At 42.5% G+C, this 24,681-nt stretch overlaps 1 protein-coding gene across 1 annotated transcript in view; it reads right to left on the bottom strand.

Moving 5' to 3' along the window:
* Positions 1-21,662, bottom strand: part of ranbp2 (RAN binding protein 2) — an 83,665-nt gene extending 62,003 nt beyond the window's left edge. The window contains exons 1-6 of the mRNA XM_056290031.1: positions 21,471-21,662; positions 20,860-20,927; positions 20,640-20,751; positions 20,387-20,539; positions 11,171-11,401; positions 9,924-10,066 (exon numbers count right to left, since the gene is read on the bottom strand). Coding sequence (XP_056146006.1) covers positions 9,924-10,066; positions 11,171-11,401; positions 20,387-20,539; positions 20,640-20,751; positions 20,860-20,927; positions 21,471-21,542 — 779 coding nt within the window. The 5' untranslated portion in view covers positions 21,543-21,662. The remainder of the gene's footprint in view (positions 1-9,923; positions 10,067-11,170; positions 11,402-20,386; positions 20,540-20,639; positions 20,752-20,859; positions 20,928-21,470) is intronic.
* Between the last annotated feature and the right edge of the window lie 3,019 nt (positions 21,663-24,681).

Genomic DNA, 24,681 nt, shown 5'->3' with positions numbered 1-24,681 from the left:
GAAAACACATATTGCTAATCTAACAATAGTAACAAGGCCGATAAAATGTGAAATGCGGAAAAAAAGCACTGAAAATACCTATAAAAACAGTCCCAAACAATGACCAGAACTTAAAAACTACTAGAACAACCGTGAGCGGTCATCTTGACCACCGCGGTTTTAAAACTATATTTTGTGAAGATAAACACCCAATTGAGATATTAATGCATTACATATGTTAGTATGTTTGTTAAGAAACTAACTGACTCCAAAATGAACATTTTAACAACTTTAATACCATTTTTCAAACTATTTAAAATGGCCACTGTCCAACGCCTGTAAATACTGCAATGTGTCGGTGGTATTCATGGTGCGTCTGTAACGGTGTCTGTAACCAGACACGTTGGCAATAATCAAAAATCAAATTTAGACTATTTCTCTGAAATGGAGAAGCACTGGAGAACACTAGTGTGTTTCTAGGACAGAGCAATGAACTTTGTGAAGGAAATGATGCGACCAAAAAACATCATAGTGACATAATGTGCACGATCACGTGCAAATTACGAGATGGTCATGTTGACCGTCCAAGGTCGTTTTAGGTAGATCTTATCCTAAAATTTTTTTAATTTTTTTTGGGCAATTGATCTAAAATTCATTTTAATGCAAATATATGCAATGTTAGGAGAATTCAGGGAACAGCAGGTCTGTATCTTTTTTTCCCCCACAAAGTTATTAAATTTTGAAAATCCAAAATGGCCATAATGACCGTCTTGGTCGTTTTAGTGTTAAAATCCAGAATACTCTCCCTGACTTTGTAAACAATTTTCAAAAGTCATGATTTTTCCCACCTCCTAGTGTGCCCCTCTATACAGCAACAATAAAATATAATCTATAAATTAAAATGTTGATAGAAAATGTAATATGTGTTACCTGTCCTGTAAACTGTTATATGTAAATGTATTCATGTTACATTTATCTTCTCCTTTACTTATGAAACTACCCTAAGTAGAACAAGCAGTTGGCATCTGCAAGAAGTTGGTAAGTGCCTTCTATAATTCATGGAAGAGAAGACGTGAACTGGCCAATACTCAAGCAGAACTGGGCTTGCCTGCTCATCCATCAGCTGATCACAGACATCCCTACCAGGTGGGGCTCTCTGCAAAAAATGATTGAAAGGGTCATAGAACAGGAGAAAGCTCTCTCACAGGTCCTCCGTGCCGACAAGAAAATGTGACATCTGGTCCAAACTTGGCAGGACTTGGACATTCTGGAGTCCATGAACAAGGCATTGAGTCCTCTCATAGAGTTTACAGATGCCTTGTCTGGGGAGCAGAACACAAGTGTTTCCTACTTGAAACCGGTCCTCCATCTTTTCAATAGCCAGGTACTCAAGCCTCAGGATGATGACACTCAGCTCACCAAGACCATCAAAGAAGGCATTCTAAACTACTTAAATGAGACGTATGATAACCAGACCACCATGGAGCTGTTTGACATGACTTCTCTTGTTGACCCTCGGTTCAAAACCACACACATTAAAGAAAAGAGGGTGGACTACATGAAGGCAAGAGCTGCTGCAGAACTGGAGAGCCTGGTGGCTGAACAGGCAGCGTCTGCAGAGGCAGCCTCCCTTCCATCAGCTGCAGAGGTTCCTGCTAAGATGCAAAAGAAGACTTTTAGCAGCTACTTTAAAAAAGCAGCAAAGCAAAGCCCAACGGCCCCTGAGTCAAGCAGAGAGTGCATTGAGAAGGAGCTCAACCTCTATATCCAAACTGTGGAGGCTGGTCCAGAGACAGGCCCACTGTAATGGTGGAGGCAGCATGAGGCACATTTCCCACTAGTGGCCAAGCTAGCAAAGAACTATTTGAGCATTCCTACCACAAGTGCCCCATCACAGTGGGCGTTCAGTACAAGTGGAAACAATGTGACATGTCAGAGGTCGTCACTTAAACCAGAAAGAGTTGAACAGCTTGTATTCCTGGCTCTCAACCTGTAAAACAAACTCCCTGAGATTCGGCAACACAAGGCAAACATTTTTGAAGCATTGTTGCCAAATATCTATGTTGTTTACGGCACTTTAGTTGTTTTCATATAATGCTATAAATTAAACTTGAAGGAATGTTTTGTTTACTTGTGTTCACTTGTGTTATTTTATATATTTATATTGTGAGCCTTATTTTGCTACTATAGTTTAAACTTTAAAGTGTTCCATGTTTATATTTGGTATTTTATATACAAATACTTACGTTGGGCCTGTATTTATTTTTGTTTGCTGCTACAATTCAAACAGTTCTACTGTTAAAGAGTATTATATGATGGGTTTTATTTTTTTGACCTATTTCACATTTTAGGCCCATATTTATATAGCAGCCAAGATGCCGCGAAGGTGAGGAGTGTGTCCGTTTTAGGAACCTCAGAATTGCATCTCTGCTCTTTGCAGATGATGTGGTTTTGTTGGCTTCATCAGAACGCGACCTCCAGCACACACTAGGGCGGCATGCAGCTGAGTGTGAAATGGCTTAATGAGAGTCAGCACCTCCAAGTCTGAGGTCATGGTTCCCTACCGGAAAATGGTGGATTGCTCCCTCCGGGTTGGGGATGAGTTGTTGCCTCAAGTGAAGGAGTTCAAGTATCTGTGGGTCTTGTTCACGAGTGTGGGTAGGATGGAGCGGGAGATTGACAGGCAGATTGGTGCAGCATCAGCAGTAATGCGGACATTGTACCGGACCTTGTGGCGAAGAAGGAGCTGAGCCGGAAGGCAAAGCTCTCAATTTACCAGTCGATCTTCGTTCCAATCCTCACCTATGGTCATGAGCTTTGGGTAGTGACCGAAAGGGTGAGATCGCGGATACAAGCGGCTGAAATGAGTTTCCCCTGCAGGGTGTCGGGGCTCAGCCTTGGAGATAGGGTGAGGAGCTCGGACATCCGGAGGGAGGTTGGAGTAGAGCCGCTGCTCCTTTGCATCGAAAGGAGCCAGTTGAGATGGTTCGGGCATCTGATTAGGATGCCTCCTGGGCGCCTTCCACTGGAGGTTTACTGGGCATGGCCAACTGGGAGGAGACCCCGGGGTAGACTCAGAACTCACTGGAGGGACTACATGTCCAATCTGGCCTGCGAACGCCTTGAGATCTCCCAGGAGGAGCTGGAAGGCGTTGCTGGAGAGATAGACATCTGGAGTGCCTTACTTAGCTTGCTGCCACCGCAACCAGAACCCGGAAAAGTGGCTGGAGATGAGATGATATATTTATTTTGTTTGCAACTATAGTTGAAAAGTGTTTTCTATTTAACTTTTTATATTTGATACATTAACATTTTACTTTAATATTTTATATTTTGTTACATGCTTACTTGAAAATATGAGTTTTCGGCTTGGCATTGTGTAATTGGGGCGAAGGTTCGCACCAACTCACCAAACATGGGTCCTCTCCTTTTCTCTCTGTACATGACCTCCCTGGGTTCTGTTATTTGCTCGCATGACTTCTCTTACCCTTGTTATGCTGATGACACCCAGCTGATCTTGTCCTTTCCTCCCACTGACACACAAGTAGAGACATGCATTGCTGCGTGCTTGACTGACATCTTGGAGTGGATGGTGACACACCACCTGAAGCTCAATCTGGACAAGACAGAGCTGATGTTCCTTCTGGGGAAAGGTTGTCCGCACCGAGACCTGGCAATCACCATTGACAACACCTTGGTGACGCCGACTCGGACTGCGAGCAATCTGGGTGTGATCCTGGACGACCAACTGTCATTTGTTGCAAACGTTGCATCGGTTGCTCGCTCCTGCAGATTTCTCCTCTACAACACCAGGAGGATTCGCCCATTCCTCACCGACAAGACGGCACAGGAGCTCATCCAGGCTCTGGTTTTCTCCCCGCTGGACTACGGCAACTCCCTCCTTACTGGCGCCCCTGCGTCGGCCATCAGACCTCTGGAGCTTGTTCAGAAAGCTGCAGCTCATCTGGTGTTCGACCGCCCTAAGTTCTCCCACACAACTCCTTTTCTCATGTCCCTACACTGGCTCCCAGTAGCTGTTCGCATCCAGTTCAAGACTCTGGTGCTAGCCTACAAGGCAGTGAAAGGAACAGCTCCTTCCTATCTCCAGGCCATGGTCAAGCCCTACACGCCCGCCCGACCACTTCGCTCTGCTGCCTCAGAACGCCTGGTTGTCCCGTTGCTCAGTGGCCCCTGCGCTCGATGGTGTTTTAAGCCCCCAACGTACTCTTCCAGGCAGCACTGCATGGAAGGCACTCCCCGCCCCCAACAGTTTCATCCAATCACAGCACTGGTGCTTGAATTCAACCTTTTCCCTCCAAGCGCTAGCTGCTAGGGATTTTCTTTGCTGAATGGACACCTCAGCTAGCTAGCTAACTGTAAAAAGATTTCAATGGTAGATTTTAGCCAACTATTTTAAGCCAAGGTTAGCTCAAATGCAGTCAATCTGTTCAAATAGCTAGCAGTGGTGAGCATTCAGTTTATGTTGGCATGTACTACTTTTAAACTTATCCGTGCAGGACAGAGTTTACTTAGTAATGGGCTAGCAGTTAGCGCTAGCTAAGTTCCAGGCAGCCAATTCATTTTTTGGGTGGTTATGAGAGCGACCGAGTAGTGCTATTGCTATGTAGTTAGGCATTAGCCTATGTCTCCCAGTCTGCTTATTTAAACAACTACGAGACAACCTAGTTTTAAGTGAGCTGCACAAAGACATGGTCGAGTGGGTGTCTTTCCAAAACTCCTTTAGGGATCCAGTTGTTGCTAGATAAGTTGTAAGACATCTAGACATAGCAGCTAAGTAAGTTAAAGCAAAACTGTCACCAAAATGCAATCTAGGGTCTTTTTGTGAATGTACACGAGTCAAACTTTCGTCTAAAATGATATTTACGTCAAACGCTGCACTTTTAAGATTGACGTTTGTTTTGTTTTCGGGAAAAATGGCTTTTTGAATGGATGCGCTAGGGGCACTACTAGCACTACTGCTAATACACATCAAAATCGCTATTATTAAAATATTAAGAAGGCTCGACACAACATAACGTTGAGTCGAACTCCTTCACTGCAGAAGGAGGGAAAAGGTTGAAATCTAGCGCCAGTGCTGTGATTGGGTGAAACTGTAGGGGGCGGGGAATGCCTTCCATGCAGCGCTGCCTTGAAGAGTACGTTGGGGGCTTAAAACACCATCGAGCGGCCCCTGCTGCCGATCGACTTGGTCACGGCTCACGGCTCTTTTCTGTCCTGGCCCTACAGTGGTGGAATGAACTCCCCACTGATGTCAGGACAGCGGAGTTGCTGCCCATCTTTCAGCGCAGGTTGAAAACTCACCTCTTCAAGAACTACTACCCTGTTACTTGTTCTTAGTATTCACTCATCAAAAAAAAAAAAATCTCTTTCTTGCGCTTTTACTTTAGCACTGGTTTTGCTCTTAGGTGCTTGTTTAGATACACTTATGTATGACCTCTGATGACTAGTAGTTCTCCTGATTTCCTACGTTAAATGCACTTATTGTAAGTCGCTTTGGATATAAGTGTCGGCCAAATGACTGTAATGTAATGTCACCCCCATTTCTCGAACTGTAAATTGGGGCCATGTCTTTGCAGATGTAAGTTGCAACGGCAGTTGTTACCTCCTTCCATCTTCGTGATTCTTTGACATGTGGTGTGCCGCGAGCCTGGGGTTTGCTTTGAGCACTTGACTGTGCTTTTGCAGCTCTCATCTGTAGACTCCCTCCATACTGACTGACATGATTCTTGCGTAGGTGGTAAAGGAGGCTAGTGGTGATTGATTCTGTTGTGGAGACCAGCATGTGGCATGTTTTGCAAAGTACGGTCTTTTGGCCTGTGTCAGACTTTTCATATCCAAACCACGTCCGTACAATAGAAGTAATCCCTTTTAGGTACAAGCTCCTCATTTTATCCTGGCTGGTCGGAGTCCTGTTCAGAATTATCCCGTTCTGTGTTTCGTTCAGTGTCCTCAATGTTTGTTTGTATTGCTTTCATGCAAATTTCCTGCCTGCGTCTGTGCTGTGCAAAGAGCGGAAAGGGTCATCCAAATGATGAAAAATATTGCTGTGAAGAGTGTGATTTGTGACACAACGAAATAAACGATAGAGCTTAATAAGAAACGACAGACGTTTTCTATAGTCACACAATATATATCGTCATATCGCACAGCCCTAGCTCTAACAAATTGAAAATTTGAGATTCATATTTATTTATAATTTCTTTATTGTCACTTCTCAGTACTCGCAAATTTTGTCCTGTGCATTTAACCCTTCTTATACTGAGCAGTGGGCAGCCCAGTGCAGCATGTGGGGACCAACTCCAGTTCCGGATTTCAGTCAGCTACAACCTGAACCTAACAACAGTCAAACAGAGATACAAACGCCCAATTTCTGTTATAACAATACTTTAAATGATAGCCGTAACAGTAGGCTTAACAGTGTACTACTGAATGGAGCTGCTCCGGTGAGCGAGCAGAGCTCTATGGCAGCAGATATTGCTGAAGTTGCAATAAACATCATAATCATCTACACTAAAGTTGCAAAAGCACCACAATCTTATGATCTATTTCTATGTTAAGCACGCCCAGTTTCCCAGTTACACCACTGAAAATGCCCATATAATGCACTTTGTTGTAGTGACCATCAGAACAGCCAGTGGTGACGAGGAAAAAGAAGACCACACTTGGCAGTTTCTTTAAAAGCGCATCAACATCCTCCACATCCACTGAATCAGAGGCCATTAACGTGGAACTGTCTAAAAGTGCTAGTATATAAATAAAAATTTGCTTGCTTGCTTACTTACAGCTTGCTAAGTTAGGGAAGAAAATCCACTGGAATGACGGGAGCATGCTGAAGCAATGTTCCAAAAGCTCAGCTGTTTGGCAAAAAATTATCGTTGTCCCGCCACAAGTTTCCCTTCTGAAAGGGTGTTTAGCACCAGTGGGAACACTTTGACATGCCACAGGGCATCCCTGAAACCAGACACTGTTGGTAGGCTCATGTTCCTGTCACAAAACCTCCAGTAGAGACAAGAGAAGCACAGTGCACATCTTTTCTTATATTGCACTGTTTTGTTAAACTTGTTTTTATTCATGTACAGAAACTTTTTATCTAAGTACAGAATTGTGTTATGTTGGTAGTAACTGACCTTACTTCCATATTTAACTACAAGATGTATGCTGTGTGTGCAATTGTCTTATGTTTATCCATCCATTTTCCAAGCCGTTTATTTTTATTATTTATCTATTTTATTTTTGTCTTATGTTTATAATTTTTAAAATACTACTTGTACATACAGTTAGAAATTTACAATTTAGATACAGTATGTTGTGTTTTTGGTAATAAGTACAGATACTTTTAACATTATACTTTGTTAGCCCTAAATTTGACCATTTTGGGGTTAGATGACAGAAAAGTCGGGATCTAGAGCTTGACATTTTAGTAGATGGGTCAGATAGAAGCCTACTAGAGGCAGTGCGAAGAGGTCGAGGAGGGTACATGCCGATACAGGATTATGGGTAACTGGGTGCAGTTCCATGAACTGCCCTAAACACCAACAAGATTTTCGACTATGCAAGCAGCAACTGGAAGCCAGTGTAAGGACATAAACAGAGGAGTGATATGTGCATATTTTGGGACTGAAGACCAATAATGCAGCATCATTTTGGATTCCTTGGAGTGTTTGGATTGCATAGGCAGGAAGACCAACCATTAGTGCATTACAGTAGTCTAACCATGACAGAACTAGAGTCTGGGCCAAGAGATCTGCAGCATGCTGTGACAGGTACTGTCTGATCTTGCAGATGTTACATAAAGCAAAGACACAAGAGCTGGAGACAGCAGTAATGTGGTCTGAGAATGATCGTGCATTGTAAATTGTCACACCAAGGTTTTTTGCGGAATGAGAGGACTTGATTATTGACATACCAAGACTGATGGCTATGTCCCTGGGGACGGTAGAGGTAGCAGGGATAACCAGTAGCCCTGTTTTGGAATAATTGCGAGGGTCTAAGGACAGGATGTTGTGTTGCTGTAAAGCCTCTTGAGGCAAATTTGTAACTTGTGTTATTGGGCTATACAAATAAAATTGACTTGACTTGACTTAACTGAACTGGAGGTGCTGTTCCTTCATCCAAGCAGAGTCATTGAGACAGTCAGTAACCCTTGCTAATACAGTAATGTTATCAGGAGGAAAGGAGTACAGATGGGCGTTGTCAGCATATGAATGGTAGCAAAATCCATGAATGGACATGATTGACTCAGGAGAGGTAGTATAGAGAGTAAAGAAGAGTGGGCCAGGCAATGAGCTTTGAGGCACACCTGTTGTGACATGGAAGAAGCAAACACCTGACCCCACCAGGATACTTGGTACGACCTCCCCGTCAGGTACGATTTGAACCATTTAAGGGCCAATGACGCCCAAGCACGATACAGTAGACAGCAGAACATGGTGAGTCACTGTATCAAATGCAGCAGATAGATCAAGGAGGATGAGAATAAAGGATTTGCCAGCCATTTTGGCTTTGAGAAGAGCTTTACTGACTGCCGGAAGAGCAGTTTCGGTGAATTGACCACTTTTAAAATCAGACTGATTTCGAACAAATTATGCTGAGAGAGAAAGGCGGATAGCTTATATATATTCTGCTTGTTCAAACATTTTCAAGTGAGCAGCAATATAGTTCTGAGCCAGTGTGGATCAAGAAAAGGATTTCAGTTGTAGGATGACTCGAGCAAGCTTGAGGTCAGAGGGGACCACCCCAGACAGGAGAGATGAGTCAAAAATGTGAGGGCGTCCGGGTGGCGTGGCGATCTATTCCGTTGCCAATCAACACAGGATTGCCGGATCGAATCCCCGTGTTACCTCCGACTTGGTCAGGCGTCCCTACAGACACAATTGGCCATGTCTGTGGGTGGGAAGCCGGATGTGGGTATGTGTCCTGGTTGCTGCACTAGCTCTTCCTCTGGTCGGCCGGGGCGCTTGTTCGGGAGGGAGGGAGAACTGGGGGGGGGGGGGGATAGCGTGATCCTCCCACGCTCTACGTCCCCCTGGTGAAACTCCTCACTGCCAGGTGAAAAGAAGTGGCTGGCGACTCCACATGTATTGGAGGAGGCCTGTGGTAGTCTGCAGCCCTCCCCAAATCAGCAGTGGACGGCTCAGAAGAGTGGAGTAATTGGGCAGATACAATTCGAGAGAAAAAGGGGGAAAAATCAAAAAAACAAAAAACAAAAACAAGTGAGACAGATAGGACAGGATAGAAGGGATGATCGACTGAAGGAGGGGTGAGGGAATGGAGTTGAGGGCACATATCGAAAGAGGGTGACAGTAGAAGTTTGGAAACGTCAGATTCAGAGGGTGGGATGAAGCAGTACATAGTAGAGATCTCTCAGCTAGTGAACTGTGGTAAAACCGAGCATGGGAGAATGAATAGTTCACTGATGTTTGCCACATTAGCCTCAGTGTGCAGGGGGTTAAAGGAGAGATGAGAAGGGGGAGAACACCTTGTGCATGCTGGGAGCGTTTGAGACCTCTCGCTCAAAGTAGGCAGTTTTGAGCAAGGTTGTCTGTGCAGAAAAAGAAGACAGGAGTAACTGATAAAGGGATAGATCAGCATTGTCTCTCGACTTTCGCCATTTCCTTTCGACTGCTGAGCCTGGCCCTATCCTTTCTCAGAGCATCTGTAAGTTATGGACACAAGGGCTTTGCTCAGACTGGTTTAGTGACAGGAATACGGCCATGGCAACAAAAAAAGAAAGAAAAAGAGCAAGTGACAATGCCTATTAAGTGTAAAGAAATCCTTAAAGCATGAGTCTATAAATGAATAAATAAATGGATGGATAGCTGAATGCATGAATGAATACATATTTTTAAAGTAGGAAAAAATTCGACTCATGGAAAAAGCTCAAATATAACTAGTGCATGGAGAGAGCAAACATACTCAACTACCTTCTGAGCGCATTGAGGCTGGGCTGCACGCCACTCTCGGATAGTGTAAGTCTCAGTAGGTTACAATGCGCCAACAGCAGTTCTCGCTGGAAACGCTGACACATCTTCTCATTTTTGGAGACACTGGGCTGGGCCAGGTGGTCCTAAAACACAGGATAGCCTGGGGTCAATGGCCAACTTCATACTATACAGTATGGCACACAGCACTACAATCTGTTGTCATCATCAGTAGGCTGATCATTGTGCATCAAGACTTGATACAGAATCCCTCTTGAGAAAATACTATGTATCATGCGTACTTTGTTATACTATTGTTCTAAAAGTATATTTTTCCAAAGTCTATAGCTTCAAAGTGACATTGTGTGATTTTTCTATTGATTTATTAAGATCTGGAGTGTGTAAACAATAAATTGAGACCTCTGACAATTTCAAATTTAATTCCCCTGCTGACGCTAAAATGGTCTGCTGTCACAAGCACAGGTACTATTGTCTCCATACCAGTGAATAAGACAGAATCCTTTACTTGCACACAGGACATGACACTCGCTCCCAGGCACGGTAAAAATGAACGCAGAATTTTAAATGTTTTTTTTTCTTTCTTCAGCAATGGCTTGTTGGCGGCACAGGTTGCAGTAAAATACATGTAGCCCATTGCTTAAGGGGAAAAAAAAGTTCATTTTCATCATGCCTCGTAGCGAGCATCATTTCCTGTGTGCAAATAAAGGCTCATTCGCTAAATTAATCGTAAAAATTACACAACTCATTCACTAAGTTAACTTTAAGCAACTCTTAAAAAAAAATCTAGACATTAAGATCCACCAAATAATCATTTATGATTTTTAAAAATGTTCTAGATTATTTCCTGTTCTGGCTTTTTTCATTCAGTAAAGATGCTGTTCTTTTCCACGTCTCTTCATTGACACTTTTCAATACCTATTATCTTTATACCTAAAATAACAAGTGTTTCTACGCCAGTTATGATGTGTCATGTGCACTGCAATCTGTCATTATTACCTTGACGCTGCCGCAAATAAATGTCACTAGGGATATTCAAATTTTATTCTATACAATAATCTTTGAATGTCAGGCCTTAAGATACACTTTTCATCACCTTAGAGAATCTCAGTTACAATGTCTTATCGCAACTATGCTTATTTGGAGGGTGGGAACTGTAGCTGAGGTCTGAAAGTGTGTCTTAACCCCTCACATGTACAAATTTCTGCCTTTACACACCAGTACAAACTGACCTGCAGGGTCTGTACCACCATGGTATACCAGTCCAGGCTGTGACGCATTTGACCCTTTTTCTCAGCAACAAGGCAGTGCTTAACAGCCTCATCCAGTCGGCCATCCTTCAAGTAGAGCTGCACCAATTTTATGTTGACATGGGTGTCAGCTGGTCGTACCACAAGCTCAGCTTGAAGTAGATCAAAGAGGCGGTTCCAACCCTGCTGTCCTTGACGGCTCAGCAACTGCTCCTGGACAGAAGAAAAGTTGTAGTCAACAAAAAGCAAGCAAGTCACAAAAAGATGACTAGGGAGGCAAAGAGGGGGGACGAGATGGTCAGCTATGATCAAGATAACTGATGGTTTAATACGTGGCATGTAAAAAGAGCAAATATAGCCCGGGGGGGGGGGGGTTAGGGGAAACTAATTTCAAAGTCAAGACTATCTATCTATTGTGTTTAGTAAAGAAATAGTGTCTCTACAATCTTGAGTCATCGTAAAACCAGGCAGCCTCATCCCACAGCTTTGACTGAATGGTCTCAACACATACTACTTCTTGGCCAAGCTCTAGGCAATGTGTAATGTACAGGTATATCTTCATATGTCTTAACTTTGAGAGACCAATCACTTTGTCATCAAGATGGCGCCGTGGACGGAAGCCTCAGTTCTGTGCTCTCTTGAACTTTTTCTGTTTTGTTTATTTGTTTAGTTTCCAGCGCCCACTCCCTGATCACATACAGCAGGAAAGAACTTTTAAGTCTCCAACTGTCCACTGGACAAACCGAACAGACTTTTTTACCAACTTCAACTGAACACTTTAATGAAAATCTTGCCGAGTTCTTCATTGGCAAAGCCCTGTGCGGGCTATGCCGAAGACACCGAAGGGGGAAGTGAGCCGGAGTGCTTGTTAAACTGCAACAGTAGGGATTTAGAACCGCGCTCCCATCAATCCCTCTGGCCAACAAGATGGACGTAGTGCTACTCCTAAACGGGAAAAAACTTGGACTTTTCCAGATCTATCGCCGTTTCACACTGAAACCTGGCTTAACGAGCATATCACGGACAGTACACTTCATCTGCCGCAGTTCCAACTGCTCCGGGCAGACCGCAAAACAGAGCTATTGGTAAAAAAAAAGGGGGGCGGCATATGCTTCTACATAAACGAAGGTTGGTGTACAGATGTCATAGTGTTGAGGAAATCATGCAGCCTTCACTTAGAGACCCTTTTCACTGACTGTAAACCACTCAATTCACCGCGGGAATTTTCATCCTTTATTCTGGTCGGTGTCTATATCCCACCCCAGGCCTGTGTTAAAGAGGCGTTAAGACACCTGGCTGATCAAATTATAAACATCCAAAAATTGCAAATACCCAGACTCCCTACTCATTATCCTTGGGGATTTTAACAAAGCAAACCTCAGGCAGCATGTTGAATGTCCCAACAGAGACAAAAACACTGGATCATTGCTACACAATATTAAAGCACGCCTACCGCTCTGTCCCCCGTGCAGCCCTGGGCCTCTCTGATCACTGCCTGATTCATCTTATCCCAACCTACAGGCAGAAACTAAAATCTGCAAAGCCTGTGATAAAAACTGTGAGGAAATGGACCAATGAGTCAAAACTGGAGCTCCAGACCTACCTTGAATGCACTGACTGGAGTGTTTTTGAGACTGCATCTACAGACCTGGATGAACTTACTGAAACTGTGTCTTCTGACATCAGCTTTTATGAGGACATGTGTGCGCCCACCAAAACCTTCTGTACTTTTAAACAACAATAAACCCTGGTTCACAGCTAATCACAGGCCAAAAACAAAGCCTACAGGAGTGGAGATAGGATCCAGTATAACAAAGCCAGAAATACACTCACAATGGAGATCAGAGCGGCAAAACGATGCTACCCTGACAAGTTGAAAAAAATATTTTCTGCCAATGACCCATCATCAGCCTGGAGGTTTGAAGGACATTACCAATTACAGGAGACCATCCCCCCCACACTGCAGGGAACCATTAACTGGCTGACGACCTGAATAGGTTTTACTGTAGGTTTGAAAAGCAAACTTTAACATCCCTCACCCTCTCCAGCCACAATACACAACCAACTGCACTCCCTGCCAGCCACTCTCCCTTCCCCACCCGCAATCAGGATGTGTTGAGGATGAGCGCCAGTTCTTCCAGAAACAGAAGACCAGGAAGGCACCGGGCCTAGACGGCGTGTCACCTTCCTGTCTGTGCTGGCCAGCTGGCCCCCATTTTCACACTGATCTTCAACAGACCACAGGAGCTGCGTAAAGTCCCCTCCTGCTTCAAGAGCTCCACTATCATCCCGGTCCCCAAGAAACCCCAAATCACACGCTTAAATGACTACAGGCCCATTGCCTTAACATCTGTGGTCATGAAATCCTTCGAGAGACTGGTTTTAGCCCACCAGAAAGAAATCACAGGCCCCCTGCTTGACCACCTGCAGTTTGCCTACCGAGTAAATAGGTCAGTGGATGATGCAGAAAACATGGGATTGCACTATATTTTATATATATATATATATATATATATATATATATATTATACCATACTTCTATGCTGCCCCTTGGCCAGGTCATTCAAATTCACGATGTGCTCATCATTTTTATGCTGACACATTTTTATGCTGATGACACTCACATGCCACTAAAACCCACAGATCCTAGCGCCCTAGCAAATCTCACAACTTACCTCGCTGACATTTAATCGTGGATGTCTATAAATTATCTCAAATTTAATGATGATAAGTCTGAGGTCATTCAGTTCGGTACTGAAAATTCCATCAGCCCTTTTCTTACTAATCTCGGTGGTCTTTCAGGTAGTCTTAAGCAGGCTGCTAGGAATCTTGGGGTAATAATTGATGCTAACCTCAGTTTTGATAATCAAATCAAACATGTTGTTCAGTCATGCTTTTTTCAGCTCAAGCTAATCTCCAAAATTAGGTCATTTTTTTCAATAACCAATCTGCAAAAAGTTGTATATGCTTTTATCTGTTGTTAACTTGACTACTGTAATGCACTTTATTCTGGTATCAGCAAAGGCGCCCTCTACCGTATGCAGTTGGTACAAAACGCCGCTGCTCAGCTCATTACCGGGACAAGGAGGCATGACCATATCACTCCTGTGCTTGCCTCCCTACACTAGCCTGTCCTACCTGTTATACTTCGAATTGATTTTAAATTTTTACTGCTCACTTTTAAGGCTTTAAATGGTCTTGCTCCTTCATACATTTGTGATTTATTGACTTGATATCAATCTCTTGTGATTTATTGACCCAATATCCCCTTGGGGATGAATAAAGTATTCTGATTCTGGTATATGCCCCCCCCCCCGACTACAAAGACCCGCAGATGGAGCCCTGCTAGCTATTCCCTGGCCTCGGTTTGTTACAAAGGGAGATTGGGCTTTTGCTGTTAAAGCCCCCAAACTATGGAACTCTCTCCCTGCTAAACTAAGACAAACCAAGTCCCCAGCTTCTTTTAAATCTCATCTTAAAACTTTTCTTTTCATAAAAGCTTTTACAAATGTTTCATATTTGTTATTATTTATACTGTTTCTATTTTAACTGTTACTTATTTGTTCTTACTCTTATTTTTGCCTTTTCTGGTTTTATTTTTTTGTGAAGCACTTTGTAACATTGTTTTTGAAAAGTGTTATAAAAATAAAAATATTATTATTACTATCATTATTATTATTACATCTTCCAACACATTGATTCCTCAGGGACATACGCAAGGGTCCTGTTTATGGAATTCAGCTCAGCATTCAACACTGTTGTCCCAGACATCGTCCACTCCAAACTCACCGGGTAAATATACTAGCCACCATAGCCCCCATCTGCCAGTGGATTATAAACTTCCCGACAGATAGGAAGCAGCTGGTGAGGCTGGGCAAAATCACATCCAGCGCCCGGACAATCAGCACTGGCGCCCCCTAGGGATCTGTGCTCTCCCTTCTACTATTTTCCCTCTACACAAAAGACTGCACCTCGGGTGACCCATCTGTTAAACTCCTGAAGTTTGTGGACGACACAACCAGCATTGGCCTTATAAGGGATGGTGACGATTGTGCATATTGAGGTTGATCAGCTGGCCCTCTGATGTGGCCATAACCAACCTGGAGCTGAACATGTTCAAAACAGTGGCGATGACAGTGGACTTCAGGAGTCCCACTTCTCACCCCCCACCACCACCATACTCAACAGCAGTGTCTACAGTGAAAACATACAGACTTCTGGGTTTCATAATCTCCCAGGACCTAAGGTGGACATCTAACATAGACACATTCATCAAAAAGGCCAAGCAGAGGATGTACTTTTTCCGCCAGCTCAAGAAATTCAATCTGTCTCAGGAACTGCTGATTCGGTTCTACACTGCAATAATCCAGTCTGTCCTCTGCACATCCATCACTGTCTAGTTTGGTTCGGCCACCAAACAGGACAGGGAGAGACTACAACAGAAAGTTATGTTTGCAGAGAAAATAACTGATGCCCACCTGCTCTACATTGAGGACTTATACACCTCCAGACTCAGGAAATGGGCAGGCAACATCACTGCAGACCCATCACACCCTGGTCACAACCTGTTCCAACTCCTCCCCTCTGGCAGGCACACTGTAGAGCACTGTACCCCAAAACAACCAGATATAAAAAGTTTTTTCCCCGGGCTGTCATTCAAATGTATGCTCAACACTGTCAAATAAATCCAGCCATTTTGTATATACTGTTACTGGTATGCTCTGTCATGTCCATTTACCTCAGGCATGTATGCAAGTAACCTTCTAAAATCTATTTCAGCATCTCTGATAAATTCTCTGCAACAGTGCACTTATCACCTCTTATTTCGCCTATATAAGTCAATCCTTTTGTATAAAGCTGAAGATTGTTGTGTTGCCGTGTTGTTATTCTAGGTTAAGAATACCAAGAGAGCCCCAACACCGGAGTCAAAGTCCATGTATGTGCAAACCTACATGACCAATAAATATGATTCTGAATTTGAGGGTGCGAACACCAGAGGACTTTCAAAAATCCCAACCAATATTAAAAACCTGGGAGACCACACTATTTTCAAATAGTTGTATCTACAATCTCAAGTCATCACAAAAACAGGCAGGCTCATCCAAAGCTTTAACAGACTGGTCTCAATACATACTACTTGTTCTAGTTCTAGACAATGTATCGACAGTGTGTAATGTGTATCTTTATATTTTAACTCTGGGAGGCCAATTACTTTAATTTGTTTTAGGCTGGGAATACACGAGGATTTTTCAAATACCAACCTATATTGAAAACAGGGGAGACCACACACAATGACAAGATTTCCAATTTCTTTCAGTTGTCAGGAGCCCCACCATTAAGAACATTTCCTAAAACCAGCAGTTGGTGGCAATGAAACACTGTGGCTACCAACCACCTTTAAGAGGTATAATGAGTGTACCTATTTGCCTTTCATTTGGTGTTTTTCTCTTGTAACAAGTGGGTGGTATTGGGTGGGAGGAGTTACGGGGATAATGGGTATATGAAGATTGGGTAAGAATTAATAGGAATAGGGACTGATTACTGTTCTTGTTGCTGCTTTTTTCTACTGTTTGTATACCCCACTATAATAGGTTCTGTTTATATATGTATGAAACCAATTCAATTGGACATTTTGTATATACAACAATGTTTTGTATGCAACACTGATTCAAAAATCAATGAACAGATTAAAAAAAACAAAACAGAAAAACACTCCTAGAACATGGGATCTCACAGAACCTCTTGTGATCTAACGTGACTTTAAATTAAAACAACCATGCAGGTTGACAGTGTCTACATGAACTGATTCAATTTTCTTTTATTGTTCTGAGTTCCAGTCAGTCAATGTTGCTCTCTTGTGGGTTTATGCTCGATATTCCATTACTATTCACTCACACAAAACATTTAGTCATAAATATCCACCACATTTGATATTACTGGGGCAGTCATGACTGGTCTGCAAGTAGATTGGGAAAGTGAAAATTGTAGAGTTGGGATCCATCCAATCCAATATTGGTATTGGGTGCCGATACTGACGTAATTCACTCATCGGATATCGAACTGACGTTACCAATTCAGAGTCCATAGTTGGATGTTTTTATGAATCATAAATATGTAATGCAATTTTAAGCCTATAGCCAAAATGGTATATGTAAGTTTAGGTAGTATTAAGTGTTTGGAGTGCAGGGACGTGGGACACAAGCTCTTCGCTTTGCCTGCTTAGACAGCAGGAAGTAGAGGATGCAGAAGCCACTGACCAGGTGGCTGAAGTGCGCATGTGGGGGTGGCGAGGAGGTGGGGGAGTACCGAGGCCAATGGTTGTGGGGAAACAACACTTCTCTAAGCCAATGTACAGTCCCACAGTACTTCAAACTCTACCATCATTCCTGTGCCTAAGTCCTCAAAGACCTGCCTCACCTGCCTAAATGACTTCAAACCAGTTACCCTAACATCTGTGGCAACGAAAGCATTTGACCACATCATTCAGTCATATTTGAAATCCTGCACTTCCTCAAAGACGGACCCATATCAATTGCCTATCAAGCCAACCGATCTGTTGAGGATGCAGTCAGCATAACCCTCCACCACGCCCTGCAACACCTGGAATAACCAAATAACTACACACACATCCTGTTCATAGACTTTATTTCTGCCTTTAACTCCATCAACCCACTCAAACTCTTAACCATACTCTTGGACATGAACACTGACCCAGCCATATGCCACTGGATTCAGAGCTTCCTGAGGAACAGACCAGAGGGTGAAGGTTAAAAACCTAACCTCATACCCTCAGTACAGGAACTCCTCAAGGCTGTGTTCTCTCTCCATGGCTTTTCTTACTTTAGACCACCCAACTTTATATCTATGGAGAGTTCTGTGAAAATAAAACACACAGAAGACCTGACCAAGCCAATGGAAATAAGAACTGGAGTTGGTCCCCGGGCGGCGCAGCTGCCTTCTCTTCCTATACAATAGGATAGGTTAAATGCAGGAGACAAATTCACTCTTAAGAATACAATTTGTTGTTGTAACAATAAAATGACAAAATAAAGTGCCTTTCTGGCTTTTTTCTATTACAGTACTGTATGGCAGCACGGACAATCAAACACAGAAAAAAACTACAGCAGATTGTCAACAGGGCATTCAAAGTCATAGGCAACCCACGCTACTCAGAATCTCTACATATTCACTGCAAGCAAAGAAGATCATCTCCGACCCCTCACATCCAGCTTATCACATCTTCCAGCTCCTTCCCTCAGGGAGGCACTACAAGTCACTGTATACTAAGACGAAACTTTTCCCCCCTCTAGCTTTCAGGACTCTAAATTCCTCCAAGTCGAGTCCTCACACACTACTGGCATATGTATGCGTATGCATACGTACCATTCACCTATTTTATGTGGTTGTGTGTAATATGTTCTGTATCACTGTATTGTTTCGTGATAATATGTGGAGTGTCTGCTGTTTTCCATGTATGTACTGTGCTGCAGAGTTTTTACTCTTTGTACCAAACTATCTATCTAACCCCAAAAACTGTAAACCCGGAGTATCCAAAACTACATAGTAATAGTAATTCAGAGAAACATGGCCATAGATGACGTAGTAATTATATCAGAGGGACCCAGTGTGAGTGGAGATAGTGGCGCTGCTGCGTGTGTAACCTCCCTGGTAGCTACAGCAGCCAAGCCTAAGGAGGGGGCGGAGTCAGTGGACCCGCCTGTCACGCAGAGCCAGGAGAAGGAAGATGACGATGAAATTGGGTACGATTCTGACTCATACGGCACAGCAATGACATACAAGTGAACTGTATACTTCGGAGGAAATCACTGTTTTTTGGGTGAAACTTTTGGCAAGTCTGTCAAAGTAACTGATTATTATCCGGACACAAGAAAATGTCTCAAAACTGTCACAGCACTGCAAAAGCTAGTAGGATTTGATTTATAAGATGAAAAAGTGTTATCGTTTCAGAAAGCACGTCATCATCTTAAGAAAAAAATCACCTGTTCACAAGAAAAGGAAGGACACTAAAAGAAAAAACATTTCTATCCGTCCCATGTTTGTTTTTCTGATTTTCATCTTTCTTTTCCCCATACAGACTTTATGTTTCGGGTCTTTAAACATTGATGGAGGGAGAGATGGACAGATGAGTGGTACTTTTTGATTTTTGCACTCAGAAATATTTAGATATAATTCTTCTTTAGGGAACACACACATGGGTGGGGTTTGGAACTGCACTACAGATTTCACACGGGACATAAGTGAAGAACCATATTTAAAATCTTCCATCATTTTATCCAAGTTATTGTCACAATTTGATTTAACTGATGCTTGGAGAATAAAAAATTCAAACACCAGACGATACACATAGGTGAAGGTTTCAGGGAACAGGGTCAGTGCCGCCAGGCTGTATATCACCAGACCTTAACTTTGGTCAGGAGTAACATATTTCTAGTTGGTTTTACAGATCGCCACTTAGTTAATGTTTTTTTATATCCTTCACCAACCACAAAATAAATAAATAAACAAATCTTTCTGGCATTTTAATGTAAAATGACGACAGGATAGGTCTTTTGTAAATTCTTTTAAATTATTTTGGATAATTTGGAGAGGAGAACAAGCACAGTTTGACTATTTAAAGGAGTTGCTATAGCAATTTTTACTCCTACACCTGTTTATATGTTAAGCATATTAAACGAGTTTAAATAAATTGCTTTGGAGTACATTTAAATTTAATGCACTTTTTCATTTTTTTGCTCTTTTAATAAGATTGCTGTATGGTTTACTACAGCCTCATATAACCTTACACATAACAACTATAATAATGATGATAATAATGACGATAATATTCAAGAAAAAAGAGCACTGGTATCGGTCATTATCGGTATAGACAGATATCCAAATTCAGGTATCAGAACTGAAAAAAAGTGCAGCTCTTCCGTAAGATTGGTGCATCTCTAGAAAAATTCTGCTATTTCGTCCTACTACAGGATAATCTGGGAAAATAAGGAGTTCCAAGCAGCCTTAATTCGGGACTGCTTCTCCTATACTCATGAAGGGAAAACTATGTCTAAAATCACATCAATTATCCTGTATGTGTACTAACCCTTTGCGGGCAAAGAATAGAGGCATGATGTGACCTAAAAGTAAAGAGATGTTTATGGAAATCTGAGGTTTTACGTTGGAGATTATTCTGCAAACCTTGAGGTTGAAGACAGCTGGGTTGCCAGGGAGCAGTTTGGCAGCCTTTTCCACCCAGAAATCAGCCCTACTGTCACATTCCTCTTTACTGCACAGCAGCTCAGCCACCTTCAACACTAAATCCCTCTGGGCTGGGTTCAAATCCACTGACCGCTGCAGACAGAGAAACATAGAAATAAATAGGGGTGTCAATATTCTCTGTTTTGTGTGAAAACTTAAAACTACACAGCTTCTAGGCACACTCTTGTCATACCTTATAGCATCCTATTGCCTTGTTGATTTCTCCTTCTCTCTCATAGAGCTTGCCAAGGAATTTGTGGGCTTTAGGATCTCTCTCCTGGACTTTGAGATACTCAGATACATGTCTGTAAATAAGAAGTTAAAAATAAGTATTTCTGAGCAAATTTTATGACGAGAGTGACTTCGATGACATGTCATTAGAATGTCAACAATGATCAAAAAACCGTGCTTACCTTTTAGCAAGTTCATATTCTTTTGCCTCAAAATACAGTTTGGCGAACAGGAACCCCTTTATTGGCTTCTACGGGAAAAAGAAATTATTTGTCGTAAAAGCCATTTAGGGGGTCATCAAAGGGCTGTAGAAACATAACGTTAACTTATTTTACGTTAACTATTCATTAATTTGCGGACAAGCCTAAATCGGTAGAATGATGTTCCAGTGCGAGCTTATGGTGTTACAAGCAAACTCAGAAACGGTAAACTGTAACAGTGGACTAGCTGAGTAGCTGTGAATCAGCTAGCAACGTTAACCAAACCAGGCTGGATGCGCTTGCTTAAATGCAATTGCCGCGCATTTACTAGCATAGGGAAGACGGGCAATCGTCATCATACCGGCTAGCTAGCAAATATCGCTAGCCGTGGGTAGATCGGAGCCAACGGAGATCGTACTGATAAATACTTCAAGCATCGTAAAATACAAGCGTATTAGTTGACCATTAACTACATGTCATGTTGACATATTGTTGACAGGGTTCCTTCAGCTCTACCAGACTGAGGCTGGCACATGTTGATCTCGACATGGTGGCAGAAAAGGCTAATGCTAAGAGCCACCGGCTCATTTTACCTCTCTGAGTGAAGGAGATGAACTCTGCACTGAAGAAATATAGCGATCCACTTCCACCTTACTTCGCCGCATGACTGCACAAAGGAGTTACGAAAAAATCTATAGCTACGATTAGTCAAAGTATAACAAATTAACTACAAAATGTTACTTTCCGCTTGCCAGTGCTTCTGCCATAGTAACAGCGCGCAGTCACATCAAATGGCAGCAGTGATCACGTGGTATGAGGCTTACTTGAAACGTGAACTGCTATAGGCCAGTGTGATTAAATCAAGACTGACGTAGTCTTACAAATGACGCACTTTGAAGGTAGCCTGAGTGCTCCAGAAAACCCGGCTGGACTCGGTGAATCAGAATCGTTCCCTGGCTCAAAAACGACTATCCTACATAATACTGGGCCCCTGGCAATAATCGAAGTCAAAGTGGCTATTATTTATTCAGAGGAATTTACCGGAACAAAGTTATCCAAAAAAAATCTCTTTCCATCTGATTTATCTTTGAAACATTTTTGAAAAAAGAAATACTGCTTTTCATCGGTTGTCTTATTAATTGTTTTATGAGGAGAATATTGGCTTAGTTAATTCTGAAGAACAAGGTAATTTCTTCCTTCCGACTAAAGGGTCCGATCCGTTAGCTAAAGGCTAAAGTGTCTACTTATTCGTGTACGTTAAATTATTATTATTATGCCGTTTTCCCACTTCCTCTGAGTTACTTTCTGAAAGTTTGAAGGCTGATACATTTTTTCCCTTCCCCAGTTGTACTTGGCCAATAACACTATTCTTCACATCCGGCTTCCCACCCGCAGACAATGCCAATGTGTCTGTAGAGACGCTCAACCAAGCCAGAGGTAACGGGGATTCGAACCACCGACCCCGTGCCGTGTTGGTAGGCAACGGAATACGCCCATTTCACGCCGCGGCCATCTTGGATTAAAAAAAAAACAAGTGGAGGGAATTTAGCCACGCCCCCTTCTTACTCAATCGGAAATAAATGCAGCCGGGGCCAGCAGCAAACATGGTTTGGACTACCAACCTCGAGCACCTACCCTCATTTACCACAATATGAAAACTAAGCTGGATCTTTTCTTCTTCGAGTACTTTCTGCCTCTCCTGTGCCAGTGAGGAGAGACACACACACAGGGCTGTATTCAAAGAAGCTGTTTAATCACAATAAAATAAAAAATAAGATACATTTCATTTTTATACTGTACATTCAATATTTATACATTAGATTGTCCCATCTACAATATTTTCATTCTTTGTCCTTTAACTTTAACAAAACTGTTGGTTCATTTTAAACTACAATATGTTCGGTCAATTGTCATTCTGTTGTAGCAATAAACTGGAACTCGCTACAAACTCAAATCATCAATTGTTTACTAAACTAAGATAGTGATTGCTCATCTCAAGGTGTGGGCTAAAAAATGGGACTGTACTGAAATGAAGTTAAATATGTTTCAATCTATCTAAGGTTTCTGTGCACTATTTTCTTGTCAGCTGAATTTAACGAAGGTTTAAAACAGTGGTCCCTGAAAATTTGTTAGGAGAGCACACACAGTCCACAGTTGGTTGACTGTTCTTAGTGAAAGGGGTATGACTCCATCAAAAATGTGGTACTCCTTTATGCGTCTTATTGACCGTTCGACGTGTATTCTCAAGCAAGCAATACTCTGTGCGTCTGTGAGCTCATCACAGCTAAACTGTCCACTTGGGCCTAAAAATGCAGGGATGACAAGTTTTACATCTATTTCATCAAGCAGGTCTTTGATATGGAAGCCCTTATCGGCCATGACCTCATCACCTGACTCTAAGAGGTCCAGAACACCTGACCTCTTAGTTATCTCCTTATCAGAAATACATCCTGTGTATAGATTACTTACCAGGCTACCTGACCCTGAGGGAGTGATCCCAATTAGGGATTTCAGTGTAGTGTTACTTTTATAATGGGAGTATGTCATGGTGTTCAAAACCTTCCAGCTAGCTGTCTCGATGCGGATCTCTGTGCAGTCTAGTATCGCTCTTGTGTTTGGGTAGAATTCCCTGAATACTGGTGGCATTAGCTCGTCTACTGCTGCTCTACTAGGCCATATTGGGAGGGTCCCTAACATAAAGAGCAAATAGTTGGCCCACGTCTTACAGTTCCTGCTGACTGTGGCCGGCGACACATTGAATCGTACAGATAAATCCAGAGCAAAAAAGCCCTGCCTCACACGGCACAAGAACAGGAAAAACTGATCAATCAGCGATAAATGCTCTGCATGGAAGCCAGATACAGAAATGTGTTCTAGGTTATGGCTGTTCCTTTGCATTTGAGTCCATCGCACCATGGACTCTGCAGTAGGCTGTAAAGCTAGGAAGAGTGCTTTGAGGGTGTGGTAATCCTTAAAACCAGTGTAAAACCTGATCAGATTGGGTGCACACTGGAAGCGTTCTAGACCAAAACGCTCACTTTTCAGCTTTTTATTTTCGTCCTCCAGGAAAGCAATGCGTTTCTTTACTGCGTCAAGCTGGTCTTCCACAGAAAGGGGCTTCACGTCGTCGTCATGATCAGGTAGAGTCACCCAAACCTCACTGGACACATGAGGATATGTCATACATGTGGGAAGCAATATAAATCCACACATTTTCCTGTTATCAAGATGATGTGTCAGAACAGAGCTATCCACTATTGAAAGATTAGTGAATATATATATATATATATATATATATATATATATATATATTATACAATGCAGTAATCTACATGTTTGAAAAATTGTATTGTACTGACAGTAACAACTCACCTATCTCCCTCATGTTCCTCTTCATGTTCCTCTTCATCTTCTCCCGCTATTAAGTCACCAATGCGACTACAAACAGGAGCAAACATTTTTCAACGTCAAACTTCTGTCTCCCTTCTAATGTTTTAGTCACAGTGAAACTGGTCACCCCAATATTATTTAACTGGCTGTACATGGTGCAACCTCTGCAGCTCAATCCATACAGTAACGTTAAATGTACATGCAACCTCTGCAGCTCAATGCATACAGTAGGCCTACATGTACATAATGTCTGTTGCAATAATAGCAGGAGGAGCAAACATTTAGCCATATGGCATCTTAATGTGTCAGTTGAATTTAGGATGGTACACAGCAGTACGACATGTTGCTTCCAGCAGTGTTTTCAATGAAGTAAGAAGGGGGCGTGGTTAAATTCCCACCGCTTGGTTTTTTTAA

The sequence above is a fragment of the Lampris incognitus genome, chromosome 11 (assembly GCF_029633865.1).
Source record: "Lampris incognitus isolate fLamInc1 chromosome 11, fLamInc1.hap2, whole genome shotgun sequence".
Classification (NCBI taxonomy): Eukaryota; Metazoa; Chordata; class Actinopteri; order Lampriformes; family Lampridae; genus Lampris; species Lampris incognitus.
The sequence above is the reverse complement of the archived record's forward strand: the minus strand, read 5'-3'. Positions and strand labels throughout refer to the sequence as shown.